The 21,809-nt window shown below is 36.2% G+C and overlaps 1 protein-coding gene across 8 annotated transcripts in view; it reads left to right on the forward strand.

Moving 5' to 3' along the window:
* Window positions 1–21,809, forward strand: part of EEA1 (early endosome antigen 1) — a 137,121-nt gene that overhangs the window by 21,587 nt on the left and 93,725 nt on the right. For 7 of the 8 annotated variants that reach the window (XR_012324266.1, XR_012324265.1, XR_012324264.1 and 4 more), the window contains exons 2-3: window positions 12,666–12,758; window positions 20,308–20,436. Coding sequence is in view for 4 of the 8 variants with exons in the window: in XM_019952706.3 (XP_019808265.2) it covers window positions 12,666–12,758; window positions 20,308–20,436 (222 nt within the window). In the remaining 4 variants the exon portion in view is untranslated. The remainder of the gene's footprint in view (window positions 1–12,665; window positions 12,759–20,307; window positions 20,437–21,809) is intronic. The other variant, XM_019952705.3, reaches the window with a different exon arrangement.

Genomic DNA, 21,809 nt, shown 5'->3' on the forward strand with positions numbered 1-21,809 from the left:
CTGTGTCTGGCTTATTTCACTTAGACTAATGCTTCCTGGGTTCATCCATGTTGTAGCATGTATTAGAATTTCCTTCCTTTGAAAGGCTGAATAATATTCTACTGTATGCATATACCACATTTTGTTTATCCATACATCTATTGGTAGACATTTGGGTCGTTTCCACCCTTTAGCTATTGTGAATGCTGCGATGAACATTGGTGTACAGATATCAATTCGAGTTCAGTTAGACTTTAGCTGAGGTTTTAAATAAATGAGGATTATTATTAACTAAGCTAGAGAACATAGGAGGAAAAGAAAACTTTTTCCCTGGGGTGGTAAAGGGTTGAGATACGTGGTTTGATTTTGGAAATGATTCATTTGAGGTGCTTTGGGAAATCAATTAGTCTCTCTTTTATAGTCCAGGTGAGAGATGATGACGTCTTGAACTGAGTTAATGGCAAAGGAGATGAAGAAAGGATAGATTCAAAATTTATGTAGGTGATTCAATTAACTTGGTGATTGGATGTGAAGGTTGAGAAAGAGGGGAGTTAAGGATAATGCTTTGGATTTAAACAAGATGGGTATGTGATGTTTCTGTAAGTTTAGGTAGAGAATGCAGATGGATAAAAGGTTTATGAGAACAGATAATGAATTTGGTTTTGAATAAAATGACTGTAGTGTGCTTTCACGGCACTCTGGTAGTGATATTTAGCAGGAAAGGAAAATATGAATTTGAAGTTCAGCAGAGATCTGGATTAGATTTAGAATTTTATTTTTGTCTGCATTGGGGGATAAGTAAAGTTAAGGGAATAAGTGAGATCACCTAACAGTGTATGGTAAGCTAAGAGGTTGAACATGAAAATTCCCTGGAAGCCCTGGAATACTTTCCATGAAATAAGAAAATTGTCATTTGCAAATATACCTTTTCAGTTCATCTGTATGTGCAAAGTTCTTAGTTCTTAATAGTAAGAAAGAGGTAGTGAGGGCCCTAAGAAATCTTTGATTATTCATTTATAGTACAAGGATCAGGTAATGTATTTAAAGCACCCTTCTTTTTTTTTTTTTGATAGATTTATTTGTTTTATTTTTGGCTGCATTGGGTCTTCATTGTTGTGCGTGGGCTTTCTCTAGTCGCAGCGAGTGGAGCCTACTTTTCATTGTGGTGTGTGGGCTTCTCATCGCTGTGGCTTCTCTTTTTGCGGAGCGCGGGCTCTAGGTGCGCCTGCTTCAGTATTTGTGGCACGTGGGCTCAGTAGTTGGGGCTTGTGGGCTCCAGAGTGCAGGCTCAGTAGTTGTGGCATGCAGGCTTAGTTGCTCCAGGGCATGTGGAGTCTTCCCAGACCAGGGCTCAAACCCATGTCCCCTGCATTGGCAGGCGGATTCTTAACCACTGTGCCACCAGGGAAGTCCCCAAAACACCCTTCTTAAGGTCTGAATATAATAGATGGCTTTTCAAACTTCTTGAATTTGTGAAAATTTTCCTAATTGGTCTTTATGGTGGGAGGAGGGTGAAACAGTGACAAAATCAATGCTGAAAGTTACATTTTATAAGAAATCCTTGTCGATGTCTTGTAAGTCTCCAAGGTTTTGAGGTTGTATGTCATTTAATTTCTAATACTTGTATCCTTTCCAGTTTCAGAAATAATTTTGCTAAGTATAAGGTGTGTTTAGTATCTTACAACAATTTTTTTCAAAGATTTTCGTAAAAGCAATATTTTATTTCTAGTCAACTCACCTTTTTCTGGCAATTAATGTGTTACTAACTCAGCTTCTGCTGGTTTGCCTTGTTCCCTTTCGAGTTTCAGCTAGAGTGGTATGGGTTGTGCATTTGCTTATTAAGCATTTACTACATCTCTTCTGTGTGCAAAGACTAGTTATCCTTTTAGTTGGTTTTAGTGCTTTGAAGATAGGTATGATTTAGAGATGAGGTTCTTTATTTTTAGTAGCAATTAGGTTGTAAAACTGAGTTATGTTCTCAATGAAATTATTGCTCTCTTCCTGCTTGACCTTCTCTGTAGTGAAGTCATATGTAGGGGGAGAGTTATATGTAGGGAGAATATGTTGAGTTTGGAAGCTCTGACTCAGTATATCACCAGATATTAGAAAAACTTTTGTTATTCATCTATAAAATAGGTGTTTTTTATATGCTGCTAGATGTTTGTTTTGATTGTTTTTCTTTGCTATTAGATTTTCAGTCATAATTGGAAGACATAGCTATTGGTTGCTTTGGATTACAGCAGTGTAGTTATGATTCTTACAAGTAGATTTTTAAAGTTGTATTTAATAAACTAGTCTGAAATAGATAAAATGCATTTTAAAGAAACTTCATGTTGTTAAAACTTCTTTGATAGTGATACTACCTTTCAAGGTATTGCGTACAGTGAATAGTACTTTTTTTTCCCCAGTTAAGTGCTGTTCTTTCTTCAAAAACTTGTATGTGATTTTTGAAAGTAGTTTTTGGAGAGATTAATGCTGCTTTATGTTGATCTTATAGTTGTTGGTAGTAGGAATGTATTTTTATATTATCAACAACCTAAGGTAGCCAAATATATTGCAGGCATCTATTCTTATTTGGTTGAAATAAATACTTTGAATACCATATAACCTTTTTCCCCCATGTTTTCAAATTTTGATCTGTTTGGCTGACACCACTAAGCATTAATGATAGGTGTTTGATAACTCTAATCATTTGGATCTTTTGCTAGCCCAAATATTTTTTAATTAAAAAAATCTGAAAATTAAAAAAAAATATGACCACACTAATAAAAATTTTTGAGAGGAGATGGGTAGGTGGTTAACTAAATCATCAGCACAAATCTTATCCTTTCAGCAACATAGAGGAAAAGTAGTAATAACAAAAATAGCCCTGACGTAAAACACATCAGTCTTCTGTGACCTTTCAATCTGTGTTTATATCTTTGCATAACTGAAATCATAATATATCCAAACTTCGTATTTTGCCTGTCTTACAAATTCAACATTATATCACATGTGTTATAATTTCTTTGCACAATCTTCACCCTTGTCACTTTTGAAAACAATTTAAAAAATTAAAAAAATTTTTTGGCTGTGCAGCGTGGTATGCAGGACCCTAGTTTCTTCACCAGGGATTGAACCTATGCCCCCTGCAGTGGAAGTGTGGAGTCTTAACCACTGGACTGACAGGGAAGTCCCCCACCCTTGTCATTTTTAATTGTCAGTTTTGTTGAGTTGGGTATGTCACAATTTAGTTAACCTGTTCTTTGTTTTAAACATAGTTTGCTTGTAATTTTTCACTTAAAATTTTTAAGAATTATATGTTTCAGGTGTATAGCATTATGATTTGACATCTGTGTACACTACAAAGTGATCACCACCACAAGTCTAGTTGCTACCCATCACCATACAGTTGACCCCCTTTATCCATTTTGCCCACTTCCCAACTCCCTTTCCTTCTGGTAACCACTAATCTGTTCTCTGTATCTATGAGTTTGTTTTAGTTTTATTTTATTTGTTCATTTGTTTTTTTTTTTTTTAAGATTCTGTGTATGAGCAAAATCATATGGTATTTGTTTTTCTCTGTCTGACTTATTTCATTTAGCATAATACCTTCAAGGTCCATCCATGTGGTCACAAATGGCAGAATTTCATTCTTTTTTTATGGCTGAGGAGTAGTCCAGTGTGTGTGTGTGTGTGTGTCTGTGTGTGTGTGTGTGTGTGTATGTATGTGTATGCCATTTCTTCTTTATCCATTCATCCTTAATGGACACTTAGTTTTTTTTCATATCTTGGCTGTTGTAAATAATGCTGTAATGTATAGGGGTGCATGTATCTTTTTGAATGAGTGTTTTTGTGTTTTGCAGATAAATAGGCAGAAGTGAAACAGCTGGGTCATATGGCAGTTCTAGTCTTAATTTTTTGAGTAACCTCCATACTGTTTTTCATAGTGCCTGCACAATTTATAGTCCCACCACTAGTTCAGGGTTCCTTTTTCTCCACACCCTCTCAAACATTTATTTCTTGTCTTTTCTGACAAGTGTGAGGTGATATCTCATTGTGGTTTTGATTTCCATTTCCCTAATAATTAGTGATCGTGAACATCCTTTCATGTGCCTGTTGGCCGTCTGTGTGTCTTCTTTGGAAAAATGTCTGTTCAGGTCCTCTGCTCATTTTTTGATTTGGTGGTTTTTTTGTTGTTGAGTTGTATGAGATTTTTGTAGATTTCAGATATTAACCCCTTATCCGATATATGACATTTGCAAATGTCTTCTCCCATACAGTAGATTGCCTTTTTGTTTTGATGATGGTTTCCTTTGCTGTACAGAAGCTTTTTAGTTTGATATAATCCCATTTGTTTATTTTTGCTTTTCTTTCACTTGTCTTTGGAGTCAGAGCCATAGAAACATTGCTAAGACGGATATCAATAAATGTTAACCAGACTTATTGTGGTGATCATTTTGCAACATATACAAATACTGAATCATTATGTTGTACACCTGAAACTAATATAATGTTGTATGTCAAATATATCTCAAAAATTATTAAAAAACTCAATTAAAAATAAATAATTCATAAAAACAAAAACAAAATAAAATTCACTGCTTAAATGACAAAAAAAAAGACTGATATCAGTGAAGTTTTCTTCTAGAAATTTCATGGTTGCAGGTCTTACATTCAAGTCTTTAATCCATTTTGAGTTACTTGTTTCATTCTTTTGCATGTGGCTGTCCGTTTTCCCCAGCCCCATTATTGAATAGACTATCTTTTCTCCATGGTATATTCTTTGCTCTTTTGTTATAAATTAATTGTCATATATGTGTAGGTTTACATTTTTGGACTCTCAGTTCTGTTTCATTGATCTGTGTGTCTGTTTTTGTGTCAGTACCATACTGTCTTATTACTGTAGCATTATAGTATAGTTTGAAATCAGGGAGTGTGATACCTCCAAGCTTTTTTCTTCTTTCTCAAGATTATTTTGACTATTTGGGATTTTTCTGTGGTTCCATACACATTTTAGAATTATTTGTTCTAGTTCTGTGAAATATGCTGTTGGAATTTTGATAGGGATTGCACCAAATCTGTAGATTGCTGTGGGTAGTATGGACATTTTAACAATATTAATTCATCCAATCCATGAACACAGAATATCTTTCCATTTGGTTGTGTCTTCAACTTCATTCATCAGTGTCTTACAGTTTTAACTGTAACAGGTCTTTCACCTCCTTGGTTGAATTTATTCTTAGGTATTTTACTCTTTTTGATGCAGCCATACATGGGATTGTTTTCTTAATTTCTCTTTCTTTTTCTTTTTTGGCCGTGCCATGGCACGCGGGGATCTTAGTTCTCCAACGAGGGATCAAACCCGTGCCCCCTGCAGTGGAAGTGTGGAGTCTTAACCACTGGACTGCCAGGGAAGTCCCTTAACTTCTCTTTGTGATAGTTTGTTGTTGGTGTGGAAATGCCACAGACTTCTGTATGTTGATTTGGTACCCTGTGACTTCACTAAATTCATTTATTATATTATTAGTACTGACATTGTGTGTGTGTGTGTGTGTGTGTGTGTGTATGTGTGTATGTGTAGTCTTTAGGGTTTTCTATATGTATCATGTCATCTGCAAATAGTGACAGTTTTACTTTCTGATTTAGAAACCTGTTATTTCCTTTTTTTTTCTAATTGCTTTGGCTAGGACTTCCAATGCTATGTTGAAAATAAGTGACAATAGTGGGCATCCTTGTCTTGTTTACTGATCTTAGAGGAAAAGCTTTCAGTTTTTCATTGTTTAGTGTGATACTAGCTGTGGATTTGTCATATATGGCCTTTATTACGTTAAGGTATATTTCCTCTCTACCTACTTTGTTGATAATTTTTATCATAAATTGATGTTGAATTTTGTCAGATGCTTTTTCTGCATCTATTGAGATGACCATATAATTTTTATCCTTCATTTTATTAATGTGATGTATCATGTTGATTGATTTGTGGATGTTGAACCATTCTTTCATCCCTGGAATAAATTCTACTTGATCATGGTGTATGCTTCTTTTAATGCATTGTTGGATTCAGTTTGCTAACATTTTGTTGAGGATTTTTGCATCTGTGTTCATCAAGGATATTGGCTTGTAATTTTCTTTTTTTGTGGTCTTCCTTGTCTGCTTTTGGTATCAGGTTAACGCCGGCTTCATAGAATGTGTTTGGAAGCCTTCCCTTCTTTTCAGTTTTCTGAAGAATTTGAGAAGGATAGCTATTAAATCTTTGAATGCTCTAGAATTCGCCAGTAAATCTGTCTGCTCTGGGCTTTGATTTGTTGGGAGATTTTTGATTACTGTTTCAATCTCCTTACTAGTAATTGGTCTATTCAGATTTTTCTATTTCTTCATGATTCAGTCTTAGAAGATTGTATGTTTTAAAAAAATTTTCCATTTCCTTTAGGTTGTCCAATTTGTTGGCATATATTCATAGATCATGAGCCATCCTTTGTATTTCTGTGGTGTTAGTTATAACATCTCCTCTTTCATCTCTGATTTTACTTATTTGAGTCCTCTTTTTTTTCCCTGGTAGTCTAGCTAAATGTTTGTCAATTTTATTTATCTTTTCAAAGAATCAGCTTTTAGTTTCATTGAACTTGTTTTTTTTCTTTTTTTGGTCTCTGTTTCTGCTCTGATCTTTATTATTTCCTTCCATCTACCAATTTTGGCATTTGTTCTTCTTTTTCTAGTTCCTTTAGGTGTAAGGTTAGATTGTTTATTGGGAATTTCTTGTTTCTTGAGGTAAGACTATATTGAATTTGGTCCATTTACATTTAAGGTAATTATTGATAAGTATGTGCTTATTGCCATTTTGTTAATTGTTTTCTGGCTAATTTTGGAGTTCTCTCTTTTCCTTTGTGTTTTGGTGTGGTTTCTTTTAGTGTTATGTTTAGATTTTCTCACTTTCTTTTGTGTACTTACTATAAGTTTTTTCCTTGTGGTTACTGTGAGGTTCACCTGTAACATTCTATGTAAGTAGTAGCCTGTTTTAAGTTGCTAGCAACTTAAATTAGAAATCATTCCAAAGCTTTATCTTTTTACTCCCTCCCCATGTTTCCTACTTTTGATGACACATTTTACTTCTTTTTATTTTATGCATCCTGTAACTAATTATTGTAATTTTAGTTATTTTTAGTACTTTTGTCTCTTAACCTTTGTGCTTGCTTTATAAGTGATTGATCCTCTGCCTTTATCATACATTTACCTTTAACAGTGAGATTTTTACTTTCATATGTTTTCTTATTATTAACTAGTGCCATTTCTTTTCAGCTTAAAGAAGTCCCATTAATATTTCTTGTTGGGCCAGTTTAGTTGTGATGAATACCTTTAGCTTTTGCTCATCTGGGAAACTCTTTATCTCTTCGTCAATTCTGAATAACTTTGCTGTGTAGAGAATTCTTGGTTGGAAGTTTTTTCTTTCAGCACTTTGAATATGATCTGCCACTCCCTTCTGGCTTGTAAAGGCTCTGCTGAAAAATCTGCTTGTAGAGTTATAGGGTTTTCCTTGTATGTAACAATTTGTTGCTTTTAGGATTCTCTCTTAATCATTTATTTTTTACTGTTTTAATTATAGTGTGTCTTGATGTGTGTCTCTTTGGGTTCATCTTATTTGGAACTCTCTGTGCTTCCTGGACCTGGATGTCTGGGTCCTTCCCCTGATTAAGGATGTTTTCAGCAACTATTTCTTCAAGTAGGTTTTCTGTCCCTTACACTCTTTTCTTTCTGGCACCCCTATAATGCAAATGTTATTCTGCTTGATGTTATTCTGCTTGATGTTGCCCCAAAGGTCCCTTAAGGTGTCTTCATTTTTCATCTTTATTTTATTTATTATTTTAAAAAGATATTTATTTATTTGGCTGCGTCGGGTCTTAGTTGTGGCATGTGGGATCTTTTGTTGCGGTGCGGCGGCTTCTCTCTAGTTGTGGTGCGTGGGCTCTGTAGTTGCTGTGCATGGGCTCCAGTGGTTGCGGCACGTGGGCTTAGTTGCCCTGTGGCATGTGGGATCTTAGTTCCTCGACCAGGGATTGAACCCGCGTCCCCTGCTTTGGAAGGTGGATTCTTAACCACTGGACCACCAGGGAAGTCCCTGTCTTCACTTTTTAAAATACTTATTTCATTTTCCTGCTCTGTCTGGGTGAGTTCCATTGTTTTATCTTCCTGCTGACTGATTTGTTCTTCTACTTCACCCAGTTTGCTGTAGAACCCCTCTAGCATATTTTTCAGTTCAGTTATAACTTCTGTTTGGTACTTTCATATATTTTCTATCTCTGTTGAAGTTCTCACTGTGCTAAGTTTTTCTTCATCTGAGTTTGTTTAGTGTCTTTATGACCATTACTTTGAACTTTTTATCAGGTAGATTGCTTATCTCTGTTTTGTTTAGTTCTTTTTTTGAGGTTCTGACTTACTCTTTTGATTGGAATATCTTCCTCTGTCTCCTCATGTTGCCTAATTCTTTGTGTTTGTTTCTATGTATTAGGTATATCAGCTATCTCTCTTAGTCTTGAAGGAGTGGCTTTATTTAGGAGATGTCGTATGGGGCTCAGAAGCACAATCCTACCTAGCCACCAGAGCCAGGTGCTCGAGGGGTGTCTCCTATGTGGGCTACATGCAGTTTGTGGGAACACAGCTGCCATGGGGTGCTGGTGGGTGGGGCTGTTGCTTGGGCAGCTGTGAGGCCCACCTGAGGTGTGGGGGTTGGCAGGTGCTCTCTCACCCCTGGTGGGATGTGCCCACTGGTGGAGAATTCCAAAGTGGTGCCTTCCAGCACCAGTATTAGCAAGGTAGCCTGAGATCACATAAATGGCTCCTGCCAGTAACTCAGCCCGTGGGGAGCATTCCAACTGGTTCCTGCCTCTCTGGCAGATGCTTCAAGATTAGTAGGTGAGTCCCCTTCACCTATGGTCTTATGCACTTTTCAATTTGGTGTTTTTGCACTGGTTTTCAGATCAAGTCAATCTGTGTGCAAGTCCTTTAAGAGCAGGTTTTCTATTCCCTGTAGCTTTCCTGGACATATTTCCCGTTGGTTTGCAAAACCAGGTGTTTTGGAGGCTCATCTCTCTTGTGCAGGATCTAAGGGTTGGGGTGCCTGATGTGCTCAAATCCCTCATTCCTCAGGGAAAGGATCCGTGCCTTTGTGGTCCCTCCCAATTGTGGATTGCTGAAGCTGAGGTGCGGTTTTCATATCTTCGCCTGTCCTACACATCTCATTGCTGTCCTTTTATTTCACCCTTTGTTGTGGAGGTTCTGTTCATTCAGTTTTCAGATCCCTTTCTGGGGGAACTGTTCCATATGTGGTTGTACATTTATGTCTGTAGGAGGAGGTCAGTTCATGATCTTTTTATGCTACCATCTTGAACTCTCCCGTAATTTTCCACTTTTGTAAACAATGCTTTGCTTGGAATGCCCATTCATCCCTGCCTGGAAAAGTTTTGATCAAGCTTCAAGCCCAGACACAGTGCTTGTTTGGGTTTAAAGCTTTAAAAAATTGTTGTTTATGGCAGGGTGTAGTAGCTTTGGCCAACTTTCTGAGTTCCCACAGTGGGCCTGGCTTCTTGTTACCTATCACATGTAGGGTGTTTTGGTTCCTATTATCTCATTAGAACTTGTTTGCCTCTATCTACTTTAGTTCCCAAACTCTATACTCTGTGTGTTTGTTTTATTTTTTGTCCACTGAGATACTTACCTTGTGTTTGAGCATACGTCTACAATTTTAACATTAAAAAAATTTTAATCAGCTGTTGATCGTTGATTGGAGCTGAGGCAGCTTAGTTTCTATGCTAACTGTGAGTGCAATCTGGACTGGAGTTATGGACACTCTCTCTTTACCATGGCATATTTCAATGTTTTATATCCCTTAGCCTATTCCACATACCCTATTCCACAGTTTAACCTATTTAATACCTGTTTGTGTGTCTATTACTTTATTTCAAACATATGTATTTTTTATCAAATACAGTGTTCTTATTTCTGCCCTGTCTGCTGTTGTGCATTTTTTTCATCTATTTGGAATGATTGTCATTTTATTTAATTAAATTTAACTTTAAGAAATAAGATTTTTTTCAGTTACCACAACTTGCATTGATCTCTTCTTTCTCATAATTCTGCTCACACTCAGAGCTCCCCCCTTTAGCATTTAATTTTTTTCAAATTGTTTCTGATCTCTTTTTTTACACATTAGCTTGGTTTCACCAGCCAAGTTGTATAGTCTACCTGAAGGCTTGCTCCTTGTTTCTCTTACATTGTCCTCATACTCAGTGTCCTCCGTCTGGCATGCAGAGCTTTATAGAATGTTAGGTACTTCATGGGAGATGGATAAATATCTATTGAAGAAACCATAAACAAAATGAATGTGTTTTGTACCTTTTAGTCACTGTAAAAGATATCTAAATTATGTAATAATTTTCCTAAAAAGCACAATTTGGAAGATATTTATCCCCTATCATTTTAAGTTTTTAGCACAAGTTATTCTTATCCCATTGTATTTACAAAGTAAAACTTTTTATAAGTGTAAATGTTAGAATGCTTTATATTGTTTCCTCAGGGTCATTGTTACTGTAATTGCACTTCTCATTGAAGTGATAGGATTTTGGCAGCCTAATAATGAAAAAGAAGTTCTTAGACAATTTAGCAACAATCTGAGGGAATGAGGGCATATGTGTAAAATATGCACGTCAAAAGCATCTCATGATGATTTTATTGTTTCTTCTTTTTTCCCCCCCGTACCTCTTGGGCTTACTTAGGTCTGTTTACTAGGATTATTTTAGGCAAATTTAAGGAAGGGTATTTTTGGTGATGATAATAGGATTATGTAGATATTTCTGTGAATTGCTTGTTCTCAGGCAAGGTAAATCTCAGGTGAGAAGCCACCTGGACTCTGGAAAAACTTAGGATACAGAATGGGGAAAGTAGTTCTTGGGAGGTACAGCTTTTGTTTGCTGTGCTTTTGGGGATGGGGTCAGTAGTTTTAAAAACCATTATGATGTGAAGCTCTGCAATGTTGATGAGTCAAAATGAATTTCTAGTTTTATACAGTTATTTATATTAAGTATATAATTAAAATGCTCTTTAATTTTTTTTACTATTTAGTTACTTTTTTGTCACATGCATGAGTATATCATCAAATTCAGATAGTAGGCTTGAGACAAATTCATGTCTCAAGTATATCATTTTGAGAAAGAATTTTGGTTTGTTTTTTTGGAAGAGGGTAGCTGATGTAATAGTTCAAACATGAGAATGTTGTGGATGTTAAGTAAACACAATAAAGACATACTCTGGATAAGTTTCGAAAGAGAGTTATGTTTTGCGAAAATATGATAGGAACATAGATCATCCAATTTGGACAACTCTGATTATTTTTAATATCAAAAATTTCTCAATGTAAAAGTAATTTAACTATGAATCTAAAATTCTGAAAAAAATGTAGCAAAAACAAAAACTGAGAAACTAAAGACCAAAAAACCCATAATTGCTTCTTGCTAAAGAAATTATTGTTTGCATTTTGGGATATTTCCTTTGAATCTCTTTTCTTATATAATTAGTTTTTATACATAATTATAATCATAGTATATGCATGTTATTTCATTTTTTCTATGCAGTTTTTATAATCCTTATTTTAATTGATTAATTTTGAAGTAGTATCAGTTCATCCTTCTTTGGCATTTATGTTGAATATGTAAGTGATGTACAGGGTGTTCATGTTTTGAGACAGATGTTTAGCGATTTGTTCTCAATCTTGGGTGCTTGAGGTATATCTCAGTGGAGATGTCAAGCAGTATGAGTTAGTGATTAAGAATCAGACTGCTGAAGTTAAAATCCTTTCTTCCACTTATTAGCCATGTGACTTCGGGCAAGTAACTTAATTTCTACACCTTTATTCTCTCTTGTATAACGTGGGAATAATGATAGTGTGCACCATAAATGTTTTTGGTAAGGATTATTGAGTCAGTTCTTGTGCTCTGAATCTGTCTTTTAGTCAATATTTTACTAGATTTCCAGTTCCTTTAATGTCATACCTAAGTATAATGAATAATGTTAGATGATAAATGTTGCAGGAGAGGGAAAAAAGAAGGCCTTTAACCCTCCAAACTGTATATTTGATGGTGGAATATTAAGTATTGGAAACAGATAGGTAATGGTTGGCATGGGTAGTAGATGGATGGGTGACTAGATAATGTGGCCTGTGTTGATCTTTTTAGCTCCCCTCAAATCATTGTAGTTCACTTGATGTAGTGGGGAGCAATGCAAGAGGAATTAAAATTTCAGCATTTTAGTTCTGCTTCTTTCTGATTTTTGTTAACAGTAGAATCTTGAGAAGTCCCTTAGCTGCTTTGAATTTGTTTTCTCATCTATGGATATAACATTTTACCTGTCTCTCTCAGAGATGTCTTTATGATTAAATAAGATATTCTGTAAAAGTGAGGTGAAGATGATAAAGCACTATATATAAAAGTAAACTTTTTATTAATTTAAAAAGACTAAAGCTGAGAGAAGGCAGATAGAGATCTTGATACAGTATTACGTCCAGTCAGTCTTTAATAAAGGATAGCTTCTAGTGCTGTTTGAGAGGACATCTACCTTTATGTGTAAGGCTAGCCCTGATTACTGTTTAGGTTATTAAATAGTTTATGAATATATTGTTGATATTTACTTTTTTTTCCCCCTTTCTGCTTGTGTTTCAGACTCCTGGGAGAGTTGGCTCTCAAGGTTCTGATTTAGATTCATCATCAGCTCCTATAAACACAGTGGATGTCAATAATGAAAGCTCTTCAGAGGTATGAAAATAATAATTTGGCAATAAATATTGTTTTATTTAAGGAAAAATCACAGATATATGGAGTAACAATTGATAATTTTAACTTTTGTAGGGAAAGGTCTCATAAATCTTTCTTACAAATTGGAATGCAATTTTTGAATCTCACTTGTAGATAGATAATAGTGCTTAGTTGTGAGACTGTGAAAGTGTATATTAAGACTGAAAAATAATATTGACAATTTATCTTTAATGTTAAAATCATCTCAACTTAATGAAGATTTAAAAATCTGTTTGTAAAGAATTACCAGTTAATTAGTATCTACTTATGTGTTTGTACTGCCATGAACGACTAAGCTAATGAAGAATTAGATGAACTATAACATTTATACATTATTTGTTGTCTTCATTTATGACTTTGTAAGAACTTCTATGTTTGATAGCTTATTAAAAATTAATGGAGAAAGTAAATAAGTCTAAAAAAGAAATAACTCAAATTTTTTGAGGTCAGCCTTAGAAGTTGCTACATTACTATCATTATTATTATTTTTTTTTTTTTGCGGTACGCGGGCCTCTCACTGTTGTGGCCTCTCCCGCTGCGGAGCACAGGCTCTGGACCCGCAGGCTCAGCAGCCATGGCTCACGGGCCCAGCCGCTCCGCGGCATGTGGGATCTTCCCGGACCGGGGCACGAACCCATGTCCCCTGCATCGGCAGGCTGACTCTCAACCATTGCGCCACCAGGGAAGTCCTACTATCATTATTTTTAACAAATAATATATACTCATTATAGAAAAAGGAGATAAGGTAAGAGAACATAAAAACCACCCATAACGCTGCCCCTAAGAGATCAACACACTCACATTTCTGCTCTGACACTTTTTGTCAATTGCCCCTTTCTCGGCCCAGCTGTACCACCTACCCAGTCCCCTTTTCCCTATTCTTTCCCATCTCTTGGTTGGTGAGTCTATTATGTGTATGTTTCTGGGTATTTCTCTATCCATTCATTTCTCTGTTTTGTCTCTTTTTGACCATCTGTCTTCACGTATATGTATGTTAACCATAACAAGATCGAACAAGACTGTGAGAGTGAGAAGAACAGTATCAGTTGAACTTTATTAAGAGCAAGTTTAAGGAAATATCTTTAAGGAAAACATTCCAAACGGTATTTATGATATGATGAGCTCAGAGAACTAGGTTGTAACCCTGGAGAGGAATTTAGTATTAATTGTTGACCTCATTTAGACCAAAAACAACAAAAAAAATCTCCAGTGGGTAAATGAGCAGTGCCTGATAATCCTGCTATATTTTCTTATTAGGCTCCCTTTTCTACTCTCTGTGATAGTTGTACTCTCTGCTTTGTCCTCAAACCTTCCATGTGTCTTACCTTAGTCCCGCCTTCTCACCGTCACCTTCTATACCATTGAGAAAAGATGAATGTTCTCATTTTGCCCCTAAAACTATACTTGCACCTGTATTCTCTTTATTACTTTAGTACACGGAAGACAGGTCTCTTTTCCTATCAGATTTCAGTCCTTTCCCTTGTGCTCTGGATTCCATTCTCTCTTCCATTCTCATCTTATCATCTCTCCCTCATGCAACTTTGGTTTTTACATATGCCACAGATTATTCCCTTCAGCATACAAATACTGCTCTAGAGGTGCCATTAACCTGGGACTCCCTTAAATTAAGTTCGGTACTTGAAATTTTGCACATTACCCACTAGTGTAAATTTCTAACCTAATTGAGGGCTATTGGTGATTATGAATTCTCAGGGGGTATTGTTTTTTCCATATGCCCAGTGTTAAGGTATTGACTTGTTAAGGTCTCAGTTGATATCTCTCCCCACCTCTCTCAATTTCTCTTTTTCTTGCTTAATCTTCCCTTTTACCCTGATGTTGGCTTCCCACTTTGAACAAATTCTAGGTTTTAACATTGTGCCCTTAGCATCCATCTAAATGGGAATTTGAAATATCATGGTCTCCAGGATTTAAAAAAAATGGTCAGAAATAAAGCAGTACCTTGCTTTAGTGCTCATTTATATCATATTTTATATATTATGTATAATAATATATATAATAGTATTTTAGTCAGTTATAGGCTATTATAACAAAAGCACTGAGAGGCTTAAACAGCAAACATTTATTTCTCACAGTTCTGGAGGCTGGGATGTTCAACATCAAGGATTTGGCAGATTCTGTGTCTGGTGGGGGCTTCCTTTCTGGTTTGTAGATGGCTGTCCTCACATGGCAGAAGGGGCAAGAGAGCTCTCTGGGGTCTCTTTTATTATATAAAGGTACCAATCCCATTCATTAGGGCTCCACCCTCATGACTTAATCATCTCCCAAAGGCCCCATCACATTGGAGGTTAAGATTTCAACATATGAATTTTGAGGGTACATAGACATTCAGTCTGTAACAAATATATAATCTGTATAATACATAATGTAATAAGTGATATCATATCATTTGTTCTCATCAGGACAGTTGTGCAGACTATTTAGTATATTGTATTGCAGAAGCAAATTCTTTGTTCACTCTATCCATTTCTAATCTGGCTTCCATCCTTAGTACCCACTGAAACGCACTAATGACCAGCATATTACCAAATCAGGTCTTCATTTTCATAATCATTTGGCTAGGGAGAGCAGACTTTTCTTGGAGCTTTTTTGGTAGGTGTCCACTGAAGTTTCCAGGTAGCTGGCTTCTCCAGCAGCCAGTCCAGAATATATGAGACGGAAAGAAAACCCAGAGTACTCACCACTCTCTCAGTCCTTGGCTCCTGAGATCCTCAGCTGGTCTGCCTTCTTCTCTTTACCTTTCAGAGTTTTCTTTTTGTTTTGTTTTATATATAAAGCCTCTGGATTTCAGCTGTACTTAGCAGGAAGAACAGAGAAGTATATCTGTTCCATTTTGTCTGGAACTGGAAATCCAACCATTTTGAAAATTAGAGTATTTATCTTTATATTAAGGAATTATAAGAGTTCTTTATCCTTTGTCAATGTTTTGATTGCCTCCTATTCATCTGATTAGTGAGGGAAGGATTCCTGTCCTAGGCTTATGGGAATAGCTAAACACATAATTAGACAAATGAGACAAATGAGATCAACAGCAGTTTATTAGTCACATATACTCACAGCCCAGAGATGGAGGACACGGTGTGCCATGCAGGGCCGCATGAGGATTGCACTTGGGAACAAAATGAACAACCAGGGATTGTTCAGAGGCAGGCATTGTAGTATCAGGAAAGTAAGGTGCCCCCTGGTTTCTAAAGGAGATGTGATTGGCTTGCTTGAATAATTCCAGGGGCCGGCAGAGAACCTTCTCAGGGATAAGCAGGCCCTGTGCTTGCTGCCTGTGAAGAGGAGGGCTGTTTGGCTAGAACTCCTTATCTGTGAGAGCAGGGTGGGGAGGGGAACTTGCAGTTAGGCCATTTGAAGCCCTCCCATTTTCACCAGTTGTTAAGGCAACACAAAGTATTGGGCCTTAATTTTAGCCCTTACACCACAATCAGAAATATGTGATGTGTATATTTTTTCTCAGTCTGTGGCTTATTTTTCATTTTGTTAATGTTGTCTTTCAAAGAGAAGAAGTTTTAAATTTTGGTGAAGTACAGTTTGTCAGCCTTTTCTTTTATGATTTTTGCTTTTTGGGTACTACAAAGTTTTTTGCCTACCCCAAGGTTGCAAAACTTCCTCCTATGCTTGCTTCTGATTAAAAAAAAAACAAAAAAATCAAGCTACAAGCATATATTGTACAACACAGAGAACATAGCCAATATTTTATAATAACTATAAATGGAATATAACCTTTAAAAATTGTGAATCACTATATTGTAAACTGTAACTTACATATATTGTACATCCACTATACTTCAATTTAAAAAAAAGATGGAAGGATTAAAAAAATTAAAAAAATCATTTTAGCATGTACATTTAAATGTATGATTTATTTTAAATTATTGTATATGGTATGAGATAGCGGTTGACGTTCATTTTTTCCATGTGAATATGGAAACATTTTTCCATATGCTTGTTGCAGTACCATTTGCTGAAAATATTACCGTTTCCCAATGAATTAAATGTTCACTTTTGTGAGAAATCAATTGACCTTATATATGTGGTTATATTTTTTTATGTTCTTTGATCCAGGCATAATGAACTGATTTTAAGGTGTGCCAAGTTTTTTCTTACCTTTGAACTTTTGTATATGCTGATCTCTGTGCCTTACCTAGTTTTGCTATTTCTTTTTTCTTGGTTAACATCTGATTATCCTTCAAGTCTCATCACAGATAATTTTTCCAATAAACTTTCCTGACTCACATGTTGGATAGATGCTTCTTCCACATGCTTCTGTGGAAAAGAATTCCCTATCCTTTTGGTAATGATTATTAGTCTGAGATTCATTTATCTATCAAATATTTATTGTCACCAGACACTGTTCTGGATGCTGGAGGTATGGCACTGAGTGAAATAGTAAAAAATCTTTATGCTGGTGACATTTATTTTTAATTTATTTATTTAATTTATTTTATTTTTGGCTGTGTTGGGTCTTTGTTGCTGCACGCGGACTTTCTCTAGTTGTGGTGCGGGGGCTTCTCATTGCAGTGGCTTCTCTTGAGCGCAGGCTCTAGGCATGCGGGCTTCAGTAGTTGTGGCATGTGGGCTCACATGCCACAACTACTGAAGTTGCCTCTGAGCAGGGGGTAACTCAGAAAGAACTGAATGAAGTGAGAAATCATGTTGATTTCGGGAGCAAGCATGTTGCAGGCATGTGGAACAAGTCTCTGAGGTGGGAGCATGCCTGGCATATTGAAAAAGCATCCAGGAGGCTAGTGTGGCTCCAGCACAGTGAATGGGGGGCCATTAGGTTATTGAGGTAATCAGGCCCACCTCATGTAGGGCCTTATAGGCTTTTGCACAGACTTTAGTGTTTTACTCTTGGTGAGATAGGAAGTCATTGGAGAGTTTGGATCAGGGAAAGGACAAAATTTATCTATATTTTTGTAGGATCACTCTAGCTGCTGTGTGCAAAATAAAGCTGTTAATGGGGTAAGAATAGAAGCAGAGAGACTGTTAGCAGGCTTTTACAGTGATCCATGTACACCATGAGGGTGGCTTGGATCAGGGCAGTTGTGGAGGCCCTGAGGTTCTAAACACATTTTGAAGGTAGTTCTAGTAGGATTTTCTGATTAGTGGGGTATTTTCTTTTATAGCTCTTTCAAGAAGCATGCAAGCTTATTGAGGATGGGGTCTTTGCTTTATTTTACCATTGCATTCTTAACAACATAGCATAATGACATAGTAATCACACTCAGTAAATACTTTTTAAAAAAATTATTCCTTCCTTCCTTCCTTCCTCCCTCCCTTCCTCCCTCCCTTCCATCTTTAGTTGCAGTATGCGGACTTCTTAGTTGTGGCATACGTGCGGGATCTAGTTCCCTGACCAGGGATTGAACTTGGGCCCCCTGCATTGGGAGCATGGAGTCTTACCGACTGGACCAGCGGGGAAGTCCCAATACTTTTTGAACGTATGACTGAATGATGATATGTGGAAACTTAAAGTGAAGAAATGAGTAAAGAGGCAGGCAGCATAAAGATATTGTGGTAAAAAACAATGCAACAGTACGTTAAAAAAAATATATTATTCTGTAGTTTTTTTTTTTTTTTTTCCAGTACGTGGGCTCTCACTGTTGTGGCCTCTCCCGTTGCGGAGCACAGGCTCCGGACACTCAGGCTCAGCGGCCATGGCTCACGGGCCCAGCCGCTCCGCGGCATGTGGGATCTTCCCAGACAGGGGCACAAACCCGTGTCCCCTGCATCGGCAGGCGGACTCTCAACCACTGCGCAACCAGGGAAGCCCTATTATTCTGTAGTTTTAATACTTGGGCCTGTGATTGCCTGGAAGACAACCCTTTCATCAGTAAAAAGAAAAAATAAGTGAATTCATGTTCCTCACTTTCATCCCCTGGCTAATCTCCTTAAAGGGTTGTTAACAAGAGGAACAATGATATTAATGATATTAATGATAGCTAACATTTATTGAATGTTTTCTTTGTATCAGATGCTGTGATAAGGACTTAGTATGTATTATTTAATTCTCACGAGACCCCCTCCCCCATATGGAGTAGGTGTTACTGTTACCTCATTTAACAGATGAGGAAATTGAAGGTAATATAAGCTACTAAGAGTGGTGTGGATCCAGGATTCAAGCCCAAGACTAGCTCTTAACTGCTACCCTGTCTTGCCTCTTACTTTGGAACCTTGTTTGTAGTCTTCCTCTTCCTTGCTACGATCCTAACGTACATCAAGGAACTCAAGGAACATCTTAGCCTCCCAGTTCTTAATGTTATCAGTGCCAATGATCTTTATTACTTTTCTTTTCTAATTACTCAAGCCCATGGCAGTACCTTCCATCTTCTTATCAGGCAGAATAATTTTACCTGACATGTTAAAATCATATCTCTGTGTTCCTTACCTCAACTCACTATCCTCTCAAAAACTTTCATAGTCTCACTACTTACCTTCTTTGGCCTTGCTGATTATTTTAGATTTTTAATTTTAATTTTTTCTTCTAGTCTGTCAACCTTTCTTCGCTTCGTTTCCTTTACTCTCTAACCATACATCTAATGACAGTTAATACTTGTTGAGCACTTATAATGTCTCAGGCACTGTACTAAGCATTTTATACACTGCACAATAACTCTAGACAAATAGGTGCTAATATTAGTCCCATTTTATAGATGAGGAAACTGACATTTAGCAGGGTAAAGTGAATTTTTTAAAGTCATATAGTCAGTATTGGTTGAGACTCAAACCGACATCTATTTCTGACACCAAAACTCATGACGTTATAACCTTTGTAACCTATTGTCCTTCACCACTGTCTTCATTTAATTTACTTTCTCCCTGATACTCTGAACTCCTTTATTCTCTTATCCTTTTACTGTTCCTATCTGACAAAACCCCAAACCATAGATCAGTGTAACAGCCCACATTTTAAAATACACATATTGTTAGGTATGGGGAATTTGGGAGATTGTTTTAAAATGATTTTATTTGGCTCATAAAATTAGAAGGAAGGGAATTCCCCTACTGGGAATTATGGGTATGGGCAAGAATGGGATCTTAGGCTAGTGGAATATGGTGAAGACTAAAAATTGCTTTCATTATAACAACTTTTTTGTTGAGAACATCATCTACATAAAAGTATTTGTTAAAACTGCCAGTCATTTCTTGATCTAAAATAAAAGCTACCTTGCCAATACTAGCTCTTAGATGAGTAAGGACAAATTATCATAAACAAAAAGAATAGTAATATTCCAACTAAAGCAACTGGTTACTCAATAAAATTGACCAATGGGAATCTATAGCATAAGGATGGAAACTAATTTCAGAGTTCTAATTTGGATAGGTCTTTCACCTTTTGTACAGTTACTACTTGAAAATTTCCCTTCCATATACTAAAAAGAAATATTACTATTATTTTCCTGTTATGTCTATTTTCATTGTTTCTATTTTGTTTCATAAATAACTTTTTGTATATATCCTCCTAAAAGTTGTTATTTCACAGGGTTTCATCTGCCCATTATGTATGAAAAGATGTATAACTGCTATTGATTTGTCGGAGCATTACCAGAAAGTGCATGCTGAAAATGAGACAAGAGGACAGGAACTTCTTCTTAATGACTCCAGTGTTACTGTGGGTCCTGAATATTTTGTTTTAGCAGCTTGGTTTTGGGTTGCTCAAAATAGCTTTGTTTTTCCTTGCCTCAGTGTTGCTTAACTTTTTCTGCTATAAGGGAATGTGGATTGCTTTAATTATGCATGCTCTAAGAAGGTTTAATAAGGAAAAGAGGCTCTTGGGAAGTTGGCTGTTCTTACTGTTTGCAGCAGTCTTTTTGTGAATCTGTAAACATATATAAAAGTTTAAGTTTATATTTTTGCATAAAATTTGCCATGAAATTTGAAATATAAAGTGAATGTTTTTTATTTCAACATTTGTAAGTTATATCTTTATTATGTAGTTAATGTTTTATTAATGAATGTTTTAAAATGCTTTAGGTTAAGATGCTTTACTCTTACATAGAAAGAGGACTTTGCATGTCAACTGTTACTGTCTTTATTTGGAAAAATATACAGCATTAGAATCTGGATCTACGACTGTTTCAGTCTTTGTTTTGATTGCCCAGACCTGTTGGAAGTGACAGAATGATATACACCTGTTATTAATCATGGGTCACCCAAATGTTCTCTGTAGTGTGTGAGGCTGGTGTATACAGAAGGCTGGGAGTGGGAGCGAGTGAGGGGAAGTGTTGCCCATTTTTAATCTGGAAAAAATTTCTCAGATGATATATCTCCTTTCTTGGAAAACTACTACAGTATTCTAAAAACAAAGGGAGACATGGCTTTTTAAAAAATTCTTTTGCAAATCTTTTAAAAGAATGAAACTTTTTTTACCATGAAAGACAAAAAAATCAGACTTACTCTTTCCTATGAATTAATGATGTATAAGAAAACGATCTGACCAAACTTTCACTTATTTAACATTAATAGAGTACCTCTTATGTGCCAGGTATTTTGGTAGGTACAGGAAATAAAAAGGTAAATAAGATATGGTCTCTATGCCAGGAAGTTTTTCTGATAGATATTTGCAAAAAGAGTACAATGTCTGATTCAGCTTGAGGGGAACTGCAGAAGAACTTGAAGAGGGGAACAATTAAACCAGACATTCTCTAGGGTGGTGGGGAAATGAGTGCAAATAGGACACCAGTTAAACTACGGAGGCAGTGTGAGCAAAGATAGAGGCATAAAAGATTCTTGGAACTCTGCTTAGCATTTTACCAGTTGTTTTTCTTACAGAACATATGGGTCAACTTTTCTTTATGGGTTAGCCAAAATCAAAAGTGACTATCTTACCTACCTGTCACTTAAATAAGAACTTTCCTTTTAACTGAAAGGACACTTGGTACAATAGGATATCATAAGTATCAAGTTAACCTGAGTTCTTAGCTATGGTGGATCTGAGAAAGGATTACAGATAACTGAAAACTAACAGTAAGGAATTTAATCTTA

The sequence above is a fragment of the Tursiops truncatus genome, chromosome 11 (assembly GCF_011762595.2).
Source record: "Tursiops truncatus isolate mTurTru1 chromosome 11, mTurTru1.mat.Y, whole genome shotgun sequence".
Lineage (NCBI taxonomy): Eukaryota > Metazoa > Chordata > Mammalia > Artiodactyla > Delphinidae > Tursiops > Tursiops truncatus.